The 13,716-nt window shown below is 35.9% G+C and overlaps 1 protein-coding gene across 12 annotated transcripts in view; it reads left to right on the top strand.

The window, feature by feature from the left end:
* The window catches only part of ADGRL3 (adhesion G protein-coupled receptor L3), a 936,369-nt gene that overhangs the window by 830,526 nt on the left and 92,127 nt on the right, over positions 1-13,716 (top strand). For all 12 annotated transcript variants that reach the window (XM_070292434.1, XM_069593110.1, XM_069593111.1 and 9 more), the window contains one exon: positions 4,927-5,147. In XM_070292434.1, the coding sequence (XP_070148535.1) occupies positions 4,927-5,147 (221 nt within the window). The remainder of the gene's footprint in view (positions 1-4,926; positions 5,148-13,716) is intronic.

Consider the following 13,716-nt stretch of genomic DNA (forward strand, 5'->3'; position numbering starts at 1 on the left):
GTATCTTTTCTAACATGTATTTGTTGTTCTTTCATAATAAACTTTTTAAAGACAATTGCATGTCTAACATGACTTTTTTAATATGTTATTTATTTCAATTGGAGGATAATTACTTTACAATATTATATTGGTTTTGCCATACATCAACATGAATCTGCCACAGGTGTACACATGTTCCCCATCCTGAACCCCCTCCCACCTTCCTCCCCAACCATCCCTCTGGGTCATCCCAGCAAAAGAGACACAGATGTATCGAACAGTCTTTTGGACTCTGTGGGAGGGGGCGAGTGTGGGATGATTTGGGAGAATGGCATTGAAACATGTATAATATCATATGTGAAATGAATCGCCAGTCCAGGTTCGATGCATGATACAGGATGTTAACATGACTTTTCTCATTGACTTATTTTGGAAAATAGTTCAAACTGTACATTTTCTTTTTAATTTATATACTTGTCCCATATTTTGTTTTACACTTTTTATTTTTTCAAGTTCTGTTTACATTTTAAATGCTAACATCATACTTTATTACTAATGACATTTAGCCATATCAAGAAAGGAAGGGAAGAAGGGAGAGAAGAAAGGGCGAAGGAAGGGAGGTAAAGAAATAAAAGAGGGTAACAAGGAATAGTACCAGCCAACTGTTCTTGATAAAAACCAAACTGAAAATATGATCAACAGATAATATCTAATATGTTAAACAAATTTTATGCCCACTTGTAACTTTTGTGAGGCCCTTTCTATGTCCTTGAGATTCATGAAAATAGCACATTTGTTCTCATGACTAAAACTACAAATGAAAACTCATTTTTTAGGAGTCTTTTAGGCATAATAAATAATTCATTCACTTAATGCTGTTCTCTGGTATGAGTCCATATGTATAGTCTTTACAATGAAAAAGCAGTTGAATTCATGTTTGTGATTACACATTCATGATTAATTAAAGGGTGCAATTACAGTGATTATACTTTTAATTGGTTATCATATACACATGTGACAATTTTTCTCAGAAATGCATATAGATGAATAAGCAATCAAAGTGTACATCTTTTTCTCCAAAACTACTCTCTGATAACAAAAATTAATAGTTGAAGCCCTAACTGTAAAAATCAAGAAACTGTGATATTTCCCAAGAAGAAATCATTTCATTCTTTTTAACCTGCAATTCAACTGCTCTTTGATTTTTCCTTTCCTTAGAAACATTCTAATTTTTGCTTCCTGATGATACATATGGTATGATAAACTTCTCCAAATTTTGCAGACTGCACAAAACCAATTTCTGACAATAGCATGAGGACAGTGATTGATATGAAACTTGGATAGGTGCAGTTCAGCCCAACTGTCTTTACTCTTGTTGCTGTATATGTGTCCTCTTCCTGCATCTTATATGGCAGTTAGGCTTTGCTTTCTCTCTCTGTAGGCCTCCCTGGCGGCTTAGACATTAAGGAATCTGCCAGCAATGCTGGGGATATGGGCTCAATTCCTGGGTTGGGAAGATCACCTGGAGAAGGGAATGGCAACCCACTCCAGTATTCTTGCCTGGAAAATCCCATAGACAGAAGAGCCTGGTGGGTTTATAAAGTCCATGGGGTTGCAAAGTGTCAGACACAAGTGAGTGACTTTCACTTCCCTATTCTCTCTCTAGCTCCTTTGGTGCCTGACTTCTTTATCACCCATTCATCATCATCTCCCTAACCCAAGGATATAGACCTGCTTTTTGCCTCATTCTCAAGGACCATACTCATCATTGAATCCATACTAATCAGATCATTTGTATGAATTTACTGCCCTTTTTTTTATAGGAGCCACAGATTTTACTTCAGTCAGTTCAGTTCAGTTCAGTCGCTCAGTTGTGTCCGACTATTTGTAACTCCATGAATCGCAGCACGCCAGGCCTCCCTGACCATCACCAACTCCCGGAGTTCACTCAGACTCACATCCATCGAGTCAGTGATGCCATCCAGCCATCTGATCCTCTGTCGTCCCCTTCGCTTCCTGCCCCCAATCCCTCCCCGCATCAGACTCTTTTCCAATGAGTCAACTCTTCGCAGGACGTGGCCAAAGTACTGGAGTTTCAGCTTTGGCATCAGTCCTTCCAAAGAAATCCCAGGGCTGATCTCCTTCAGAATGGACTGGTTGGATCTCCTTGCAGTCCAAGGGACTCTCAAGAGTCTTCTCCAACATCACAGTTCAAAAGCATCAATTCTTCGGCACTCAGCTTTCTTCACAGTCCAACTCTCACATCCATACATGACCACAGGAAAAACCATAGCCTTGACTAGACGGACCTTAGTTGGCAAAGTAATGTCTCTGCTTTTCAATATGCTGTCTAGGTTGGTCATAACTTTTCTTCCAAGGAGTAAGCATCTTTTAATTTCATGGCTGCAGTTACCATCTGCATTGATTTTGGAGCCCCCCAAAATACAGTCTGCCACTGTTTCCACTGTTTCCCCATCTATTTCCCATGAAGTGATGGGACCGGATGCCATGCTCTTCGTTTTCTGAATGTTGAGCTTTAAGCCAACTTTTTCACTCTCCTCTTTCACTTTCATCAAGAGCCTTTTTAGTTCTTCTTCACTTTTGCCATAAGGGTGGTGTCGTCTGCATATCTGAGGTTATTGATATTTCTCCCAGCAATCTTGATTCCAGCTTGTGTTTCTTCCAGTCCAGCGTTTCTCATGATGTACTCTGCATAGAAGTTCAATAAGCAGGGTGACAATATACAGCCTTGACGTATTCCTTTTCCTATTTGGAACCAGTCTGTTGTTCCATGTCCAGTTCTAACTGTTGCTTCCTGACCTGCATACAGATTTCTCAAGAGACAGGTTAGGTAGTCTGGTATTCCCATCTCTTTCAGAATGTTCCACAGTTTATTGTGATCCACACAGTCAAAGGCTTTGGCCTAGTCAATAAAGCAGAAATAGATATTTTTCTGGAACTCTCTTGCTTTTTTGATGGTCCAGTGGATGTTGGCAATTTGATCTCTGGTTCCTGTGCCTTTTCTAAAATCAGCTTGAACATCAGGAAGTTCACGGTTCACGTATTGCTGGAGCCTGGCTTGGAGAATTTTGAGCATTACTTTACTAGCATTTGAGATGAGTGCAATTGTGTGGTAGTTTGAGCATTCTTTGGTATTGCCTTTCTTTGGGATTGGAATGAAAACTGACCTTTTCCAGTCCTGTGGCCACTGCTGAGTTTTCCAAATTTGCTGGCATATTGAGTGCAGCACTTTCACAGCATCATCTTTCAGGATTTGAAATAGCTCAACTGGAATGCCATCACCTCCACTAGCTTTGTTCGTAGTGATGCTTTCTAAGGCCCACTTGACTTCACATTCCAGGATGCCTGGCTCTAGGTGAGTGAGCACACCATCGTGATTATCTGGTTCATGAAGATCTTTTTTGTATCATTCTTCTGTGTATTCTTACCACCTCTTCTTAATATCTTCTGCTTCTGTTAGGTCCATACCATTTCTGTCCTTTAGGACTTATAAAAATAAAGACTTCCCCTCCAGAAGAGTGAGAATTTCAGGAACAGACATAAGAAAATTAATATATGGCCAGCTGAAACTTGTGGTACCTTAGAAAATATGACAGAGTAAGGGCCAGCTGCCTTTTTTGCCAAGCTTGTGTAGACCAGTTTTTAGCAAAATAACACAAAAAAATAAGAAAATGAAAGCACTTATAGAACAGTTTATTTTTACCAGATCTACTTTTACATCTTTGCAGTACAAACTTCGCAATTCAGCTTAAATCCTTTCTGAAACAAGGCAAGGAAGAAATAAACAATTAATAATAAGTAATAATCTCATAAACTATTTTAATTATTATATTTTTATTTTGAGCTATTTTTCTCCTTGGTTTTAGTGTTTCTCCTTCATTTACATTGAAGAATTTAGTATGTTAATAAATACAGGATTATTTATACAGGACCAAGAAAAAAATTTGTGAGATCTATTTTAAAACCTTTAGACTAATCTCCAGTATAATTATCAATAGGATCTTCTTAGAACCTTTTCTTACATGTTATACTTTTTTCTTATTATAATGCTCTGCTTTCATCTATATATATTATTAATAAAATGTTAAATATGGCAATAGATGAAGAAACAGTGGAAACAGTGACAGACTTTATTTTGGGGGGCTCCAAAATCACTGCAGATGGTGACTGCAGCTATGAAATTAAAAGATGATTGCACCTTGGAAGAAAGTTATGACCAACCTAGACAGCATATTAAAAAGCAGAGACATTACTTTGCCAACAAAAGTCTGTCTAGTCAAAGCTATGTTTTTTCCAGTAGTCGTGTATGGACGTGAGAGTTGGACTATAAAGAAGGCTGAACGCCAAAGAATTGATGCTTTTGAACTGTGATGTTGGAGAGGACTCTTGAGAGTCCCTTGGACTTCAGGGAGATCCAGCCAGTCCATCCTAAAGGAAATCAATCCTGTATATTCATTGGAAAGACTGATGCTGAAGCTGAAACTCAATTACTTTGGTCACCTGATGCGAAAAACTGGCTCATTTGAAAAGACCCTGATGCTGGGAAAGATTGAACGCAAGAGGAGAAGGGGACGACAGAGGATGAGATGGTTAGATGGTATCACCGACTCAATGGCCGTGAGTCTGAGTAAACTCCAGGAGTTGGCCATGGACAGGGAGGCCTGGCATTGCTGCAGTCCACGGGGTCTCAAAGAGTCAGACACGACTGAGTGACTGAACTGAACTGAACTGATGATTTTTAAATATAGGTTATATTTGATTATGTTTTAATATATGAATTAAGTATATGAATTTTAAGAATCTTATCTCAATTCTTTTGCAGACCTATTTTATTACTGTAGTCTTGATAAATATTTATTTTAACTTTATGGCAATTGGAACTTCATTTGATAGTTATCTGACTGACTCATGTGTTCCTTTCCCTAGATTGCCTGTGCAGTTTTTGCTGCCCTATTACATTTCTTCTTCTTGGCTGCCTTCACCTGGATGTTCCTGGAGGGAGTGCAGCTCTATATCATGCTGGTAGAGGTTTTTGAGAGTGAACATTCAAGAAGGAAATACTTCTACCTGGTCGGCTATGGGATGCCTGCCCTCATTGTGGCTGTGTCAGCTGCTGTAGACTATAGGAGTTATGGAACTGACAAAGTGTGAGTTTATATTTTCTATCCTTTTTCCCCTTCTTTTTAAGTCTACTTGAAATGGAAACTTTTAATTTTCTCAGAAACTAAGATCTTTATATCACCTTACAGCAATAAATGACACAACTGTAGAAGCAAATGAGGATAATTCAATTCATGGGTTGTACTTTTGTTATGATGTATAAAAAAGAGATAATATTCTGAGATTCCACATCTACACCACAAACTTGAGTAATTGTAAAGGGACAACACTTCTAATATCTTTCAGAGCATTGAGACTTTTGTCAAATCAAGAATTAGCTATGTTAAAGATGTGTACTCAGAGGAGAGTGTAGTCTCTGACATTGAAACCTTGTCTCCTTCCTGACATATCAAATCTAGTCACTATAAAGTAACTTATACCATTAATAGAAAGGTAGACTTATAGGATCAGGGGCAACTTGTGGTTTCCTTTTTTTCCCTGGGTAGCTACTGGTGTCTAGTGATGACCTGTATTTTCAACATACCTTCAAATTGGTGAGACATACCCATAGAGATGTTAAGCATACTTATAGAAAGAAATTCAGTGAAAAATATTCCTGTAATTCACATCATTATAATAACTGGGATCCTGAGAATTAATTAGTTTTCATAGAAGGAAGTTTAGAAAGAAGAACAAGATAGATCTCTGATGAATACTCACATTTAAGACATAGATTGAAGAAAGAAAATAAAAATAGGGAAGGAAAAGAGGTGAAAGAATAAAGCCTCTGAACTATGGAGAAGGTGAGAAAAAGTTTCAAGGTGGTGCTTAATGTCCAAGATAATGTAAGTAGGGTAAGCATGGAGGAAAAATCATTTGTCCTATTTTGATAAAGTGCTAGAAACAGAAGCCAAATTGGAAGATGTGAAGAGATAAGTCAGTGGCAGTAGAGGCTTCATGTGTTATCTACAGCTTGAAAACATTTAATTGAGAAATAGTACAAGTATTAATTTATGATAGCAGTGATGAAGAATTTTTAAAAGTGAAGCTGCAAGAACATCTAGGGTGTGAAGAATCAAGTTGGAAAGAGGAAATTAATAGAAAGAAAGTATCTTATGCCTCATTTGTAGGTGGCTCAGAGGTTAAAGCGTCTGCCTCCAACGCAGGAGACCCGGGTTCGATTCCTGGGTTGGGAAGACCCCTGGAGAAGGAAATGGTAACCCACTCCAGTATTCTTGCCTGGAGAATCCCATAGATGGAGAAGCCTAGTAGGCTACAGTCCACGGGGTCACAAAGAGTCGAATACGACTGAGCGACTTCACTGACTTCACTATATAGGCTGAATGAAAAGGAAAGGTCCTAGGGGGATGGAAAGCATAGATTAGACATAAGATGAGAAAAACTGCGATTCAGTACTGAAAGTGGCCTTAGAATTCACCTAGTCCAAGGCATTAATTTTACAGATGAAAAAATCAGGAGCCAGGTAAATTGCCTTGCCCATAATGATAGAGGTAGATGGTGGCAGACATGTAATGAAATAAGTCAGGTTTATTTTGAAATAGTCAGATGACCCTTGTCTTCTGAGGTGTGAAGAAAATAACAGATAAGATAAATTTGGAAGTGGAGGAATTTTTTCATCAAGTAGGAGATGCTGATCTTTGCTGAATGGATAGGTGAGGTCATGTTAAAAAGACAGGAGATTTGAAAAGCTTTGAAATGAGCACTATGGAAAATGTTTTAAGGAGCCAATTAGATATTAATAAAAAGATTTCCAAGCAATAGTAAAGGCTCAGATGAGGTTAGATAACATCAATTTATACAGAAGTCAATAAGCCAAATTTCATGACTTTCCACCAGCAGTCAGCAGCCTGAATATGCTAGCAATAAAGCAGCTCATTTCCCAGAAGAGAAGATTCAGGAGGGAATGACAAGAGGACTCCACAGTTATAAGGAGCATAGTTAAAATAGAATATGCTTTGGTGTAGAAGCACCAACAGTGTATTTAAAAGACTATATCACTTTTGTTGAATTTTTTATTGAGAACAGTGACAAGCTACATAAAACCATTTGCCTAATATTGCTAGTAGTAATTATTTTTTAATTTAAACCTTGTGAATTGTAGTCAAATCTAAGGTCATTTTGTATATCTCAGTGGCAATCATGGACCAGGTTAGGATTAGATCAAAAATATTGTCTATATTTTGCTGTAAAGATATTTTAGGAGAGGGAAATTAGATGGATGATAGAATTTAATTTAAAATCTTTTATTGATATAATTTACATGCCATAAAGTTCACTCTTTTAAAGAATATGCTTCCATTGTTTTTAGTATATTCAGTGTGAGGCATCCATCACCACTATCTAATTTTAGAATATTTTTATCCTTTCTAAAAGAAACCCATTAGCAGACACTGCCCTTAAATCATAGGATTTTACATTTTAATTAATATGTTTCCACTCTAATATATTAAATTGACTGACATAGTTATTTGTTATCTATCTTTTCTTAGAATCAATACTATGTATTCTCTTGTGACTTTGTTAAAGCCTTGGCTATCATTACCTTAATTTCCTGCACCATACCTGGAAGCTCTCATTTACTAACATTATTACTTTGTAAGAATAGAGGCTAATTGATTTCCCAGGCACTGATTTGAAACAAGCCTTAATGATAATTCAGTTTCACCATTATGATTTTCCCAAAACAAGGAGAAGTAAAACAGATACAGATAAAATAATAGATAAATGAAAGAAGTATAGAAAAGAATAGGGAAAATTGTACTAACTCTATCACAGGTGGGCACAGAGCAGTTAGTGTCTCAATTTTATATTTTCAATAAATTGTCCAGAGAGAGACCTTCAAAATACATGGAAAAAATGTTGACTTATCCCTTTGGGACTTAATCCAGCCCAGTGTGTATAGAGTTCTGTTTTGCTCTTTGAGGAAGCACACGTGTTGAAAAAGAAATGTTATTCAGTCATTTGTATGTACTTGATAAGCTGAAACGAACAGACCATGTTTTTGTAGGAAGTTTAATCAAGGTATCGTTTAAAAATATATATAAGCAAAGAATTTGTATACAACTAGAAGAATTTCTGTATATAGAATTATGTATCTTATTGCTTCTTATTAAATTTGTCTTTGTTGTCTGATTTCTGTTACTATTGCTTATTTCTTTTATTTCTAATGGTATTTTCTTCTTCCTGCTCATCATACTTAAGTGTTTATTTGGGGTTTTTTTGCCAATGTTACCTCTTTATATGCTACATTGATGTTTTTAGTACAAATATGTAAGTCCACAGTCATAATAAACAGCGATTAGCCAGAAATCAAAGACATATTGTCACACATTTTTTTTGTAAGTCTTTAAAATTGATACAGTAAAATTTTTGTCTTAGAAGTCTATTTTACTTATTTTTGGAATTTTATTATCATGCATTTTTACTTGTTAGCCGTGATTGCTTGATTACATCTAGAATAAAACCATTGAATATATATTAGAGTATTCCAAATAATAGGCTTCTCTTTCTTTTTTTCTCACCTTAGTGTTCTTAATGTATTTTATTATAGTAGCAATGAGGTTTTATATCTGAAACCTTTAATAATAATAGCTTGCATTTCTAAAAAGTACAGAATCATATCAATGGTAGGAGATAAAATTGGAGACAAAATTGTTTTTGTAAGTTAAATAAATGTTATTTGATACAGATAGAGGTAACTATCATATTCCATCTGGCTGATGGATTATGATGTGTTTTTCTATGAAAGTTATTAGGGTTGTTGAATTGATTATTATGTACAAAACACATACTGACACACAAAGCATACATAATTTGATTTTGAGAAGTTGCTTAGTTTGCCATCAATTTACAAAGTTTATAAAAGAATCTCATTGTTTCATGATAGTGTTTAATGAAATCTTTTAATCTATGTTGACATTATTCTTGAGACAATTAGAATTACATTTAGTCAGAATTATAAGATACTTAAAAAATCAAATTAAAATTTCAATACAATTGTTAAGGAAAAAAAAAAAAAACCTCAGCTAGTAGACCACAGGTCTAAATTGTTCTCACTATGGGATTTTTTCCATTTCTCTCTTCTTTTATATCTTCCTTTAGTCTCTCTTATACTATTATTTGGGGCTTTCCCAGTGGCTCAGCAGTAAAGAATCCACCTGCAGTGCAGGAGATGCAGGAGTCACCGGTTTGATCCCTGGTTTGGGAAGGTCCCTTGGAGGAGGGGCATGGCAACCTGTTCCAGCATTCTTGCCTGGAGAATCCATGGACGGAGAATCCATGGACAGAGAAGCCTGGAGGGCTACAGTCCATAGGATCACACAGTGTCGGACATGACTAAAGCGACTTAGCATGCAGGCATGCATCCATACTATTATTTATATAGATATTCAGTGAAGCCATTGGGTATGATTCTGTCAAAAGATAAAAAGTCTGTCATTGACTTAATAATTCAAACAGAACTGATTTGGAAATTCTGTGATAAATAGTTTGATTTTATGACCTGAAACTAATCAGTTCCTGTAAACTTTATTTACCTCAGTATTACCTCCCCAAATGTAAACTGTTTGAGCAGTTAATTTTTATTCAAAGGAAAAAAAATACATTTATATTTTATAGCACTTTCCTTGAAATCTAAGTTTAGGGCAGTAAAAGCAGTGGTTAAAGTGATGGGTAGATTGAAAAGAGGGCTGGAAGGAAGTAGGTTCCAACAGGAGAAGAAGGAAGAGGGCTGGGAAGTAGTAAACCTCAGAGAATTGCCCAGGAATTAAAGTGCAAGTTCAAAAACTGGTAAGAGGTTTCTGAAAGATGTTGATTAGGTCATGAACATTTATAATGGACCAGAACATCCTTGAGTTCTTGAAGCATAACTGAGCTCTTGAAGATAATTGAAATCAATTTTATGATCTGAAAATTATTATAAATCATCTATTAAGTCTTAGATTTGTCTTCCTAGTGAGCTTAACAACAGCTCTAAAAAGCATAGTCTCTCCTCTACTAGTTAAAATCCCCCCTCCAGTTTCTTTATTTCAGCTTCATTCTCTAACCTACATAATCGTTTGAATAGAAAACTGATTATTGATTTTTAAAATACTGGATTATATTATCATTCAAGAAGGAAGCCAGCCAAGGAACATTATGCTTGATAGAATCTGAAAGTTATATGCATAGGTTTTTTCAAAACATTTACAATGTCTAAGCACTTCATCCTACTCACAGAACATTATATATTCATCTGAAATATTTCTCTAATCATATTATTATATGTAAAATATTCCTACTTGTAATATTGCAACAACATGAAGCATTTACCTTATTGACTATGTTGTCAACAGGCATGTTTGACTTTAAATTGGCCAGGGGGAGATAATATAGATAATGAAGAAGTATTTATCATTGACATATCAAGCTAATCATTCAATATGTGGGTGAGGAGTGCTCGGTATGTTATATGTTATGTTGTTAAAGGCAAGAGCATGTTTTATGTATGAATTACAGAGATTGAGGGCTTATTATATCATCATTTCATCACCCAGGAACCTGCACTGAGCATGAGATTTTCACTGTATGCAGTATATAAGAATTTAAGGTTCAGCATTTTTTTGTTTGTTTGTTTAAAGATTTAGCTATATCATAGAACATCAAGACTACTGTCTCATTATTTAGAAAATGTAACTGATGTCAAATTAGGACTTAACTTCTTACTGGAACCAAAGAAGTATAGTATCTTATTAAGAGATCACTTTATAATTGCAAAGATCTAATATTTTTACTTGGGCAATCTGTGATTTATATGCAACATATACATTTCTCATCTAATCATTTAGAATTTATAATTGTCAACAAAACTTAGATTTTGTTATTTTATATCTTGTGTATTTATTCTTTTTGAGAAAAACTAGGTTAAGGGACTTTGGAGTCAGGTAGACTAGAATCAAATTCAGGCACAACTAATTATGAGTAATATGGCTGTGAGCAAGTCAGTTTCACTTTCTAATTTGTAATATGAGGGTTATTATATAAGTACCTTGCAAAACTACTGCAATATTTGAAATTGTGTGTGTGTGAGTAAATACATATGTGTATGTCTGTGTGGGCATATATATGTATAAATATTTAATTATGTGTACATGTGGGCTTCCCTGGTGACTCAGTGGTAAAGAATTTGCCTGCCAATTCAGAAGATGCAAGTTTGATCCCTGGGTCAAAGGTTCCCCTGGAGAAGGAAATGGAAACCCACTCCAGTATTCTTCCCTGGGAAATCCCATGGACAGAATAACCTGGCTGCAATCCATGGGGTCTCAAAAGAGTCAAACATGACTTAGTGGCTAGACAACAACAGCAACAAATGGGTGTGTGTAAAATATCTAGCATATATAAATATTTATTAAAATAGAAGCACTATTATTACTGGTGCTATTATTCAACTGGGATACAAACTATGATTAGCAACATAGTTTTAATTGCAAAATAAATTTTATTAAAAGCATCCATTTATAAAAGTAGTGATTACAATTCTTATGCTACTGCCTCCTGTTACTTTAAGCAACATGGGACTGTAGGGATTATTCCAACATTTACTATTAATAAATTATAATAGCACTTTTCTTACCTTTGTAGTCCACCATAAAGTTATAGGATGTATTTTGCTGAAGAAATAATGAAACACTTATTTTTAAAAAATAAGTGCATATCGGGTACATGAAGACAACATAACCTATATTTGGTGTATGAGATGTATCAGATGCAAAAGTGGAGCTGAACTACAAATGCTAGTCTGGAGTACCAGTGGACCACATTCTAGTCCTACGTCACTCTGCCAATCTATTTTCCAGTTTATGTGCTTGCAAAGTATTTCAAGTTTAGAGGGAACAGTGTATTATGATATGTTACATTAAAAAAATCCTTAGCAGGTGTATTATTCAGTAAGCTTAGAACTAGATTTATGCTTTAAGTAAATATCTGTCCTTTTTCCTCTTCTCTCCTTTCTTCCCTCAATTCTCCTTATTTCTTCTTTTCTCTCTCAATCTTGCCAGATATATGTAGTACAAATATACAGAGATCTGCATATGTTACAGAGAAAAGACAAATATGCAGTTTATAAACTTTCATAAACAACCTGATGTGATGAGACCATGTAAAGTTCATGATCTACCAGTAGCAAAGATTGTTTACTGGTTACATTTAATACTCATCAAGGACAATTTTGTCTGTGATTTAGAGTGTGCAGAAAATGAAGCAAATACCATTGTTAATTTATACTACTTCAAAAAAATGGTTCATAGTTAGATGTCTACTTTGATAAGAGTGAATAAACAGGCAAAAAAATACAGTGCACCATGGCCTCTTAATTAAGCGGCACTGTATTAAACATGGTAACTTTGAATAAGGATGCGCTAATGTAGTGTTTCTGGTATCTAAACACATTATAAGTCATATGTTTTTGGCAACATTTATATATATTGGGCAATTGGTTTTACCTTTTTTCTAAACACAGAATCATTCATCTGTGTGTGTGTGTGTTTATTACTTTATTTTTTATTGAAGGATAATTGCTTTACAGAATGTTGCTGTTTCCTATTAAACTCAACATGAATCAGCCATAGGTATACATATATCCCCTCCCTTTTGGAACTCCTTCCCATCTCCCTCCCCATCCCACCCCTCTAGGTTGTTACAGAGCTCCTGTTTGAGTTTCCTGAGCCACAGAGCAAATTCCCAAATTCCCATTGGCTCTCTATTTTACATATGGTAATGTAAGTTTCCATGTTCTTCTTTCCTTACATCTCACACTCTCCTCCCCTCCCCCGCCCAGTGTCCATAAGTCTATTCTCTACATCTGTTTCTTCATTGTTGCCCTGTAAATAAATTCTTCAGTACCGTTTTTCTAGTGAAAGAAGGGCTTCCCTCATAGCTCAGTTGGTAATGAATCTGCCTGCGATGCAGGAGACTCTGTTCAATTCCTGGGTCAGGAAAATCCCCTGGAGAAGGGAAAAGCTACCCACTCCAGTATTCTGGCCTGGAGAAGTGCATGGACTGTATAGTCCATGGGGTTGCAAAGAGTAAAAGAAAAACAGTGAGGAATATTTTAGTAAAAGAGAATTAGCTTTAGAAGTATGGTTTTCTCTGGTCTTGTTTTGAGAAATTGATTTGTTTCATTATTTTTATTTTTCTGTTTTCTGAGTAAACTTTAAGGTAGTACTTGCTGGATTGGTAATTGATATTTTTATGTGAGACTGATTCAGATGCAATGGCACCCCACTCCAGTACTCTTGCCTGGAAAATCCCATGGACAGAGGAGCCTGGTAGGCTGCAGTCCATGGGGTCGTGAAGAGTTGGACACGACTGAGCGACTTCACTTTCACTTTTCACTTCCATGTATTGGAGAAGGAAATGGCAACCCACTCCAGTCTTCATGCCTGGAGAATCCCAGGGATGGGGGAGCCTGGTGGGCTGCCTTCTATGGGGTCGCACAGAGTCAGACACGACTGAAGTGACTTAGCAGCAGCAGCAGCAGATCCAGATGTCAATACCTTTATTATCATCTAATTTGCAAATGTTTCTTATATTTTGGAAGAAGACAATTCTAGAAGAGAA

Source organism: Ovis canadensis, chromosome 6 (assembly GCF_042477335.2).
Source record: "Ovis canadensis isolate MfBH-ARS-UI-01 breed Bighorn chromosome 6, ARS-UI_OviCan_v2, whole genome shotgun sequence".
Taxonomy (NCBI): domain Eukaryota; kingdom Metazoa; phylum Chordata; class Mammalia; order Artiodactyla; family Bovidae; genus Ovis; species Ovis canadensis.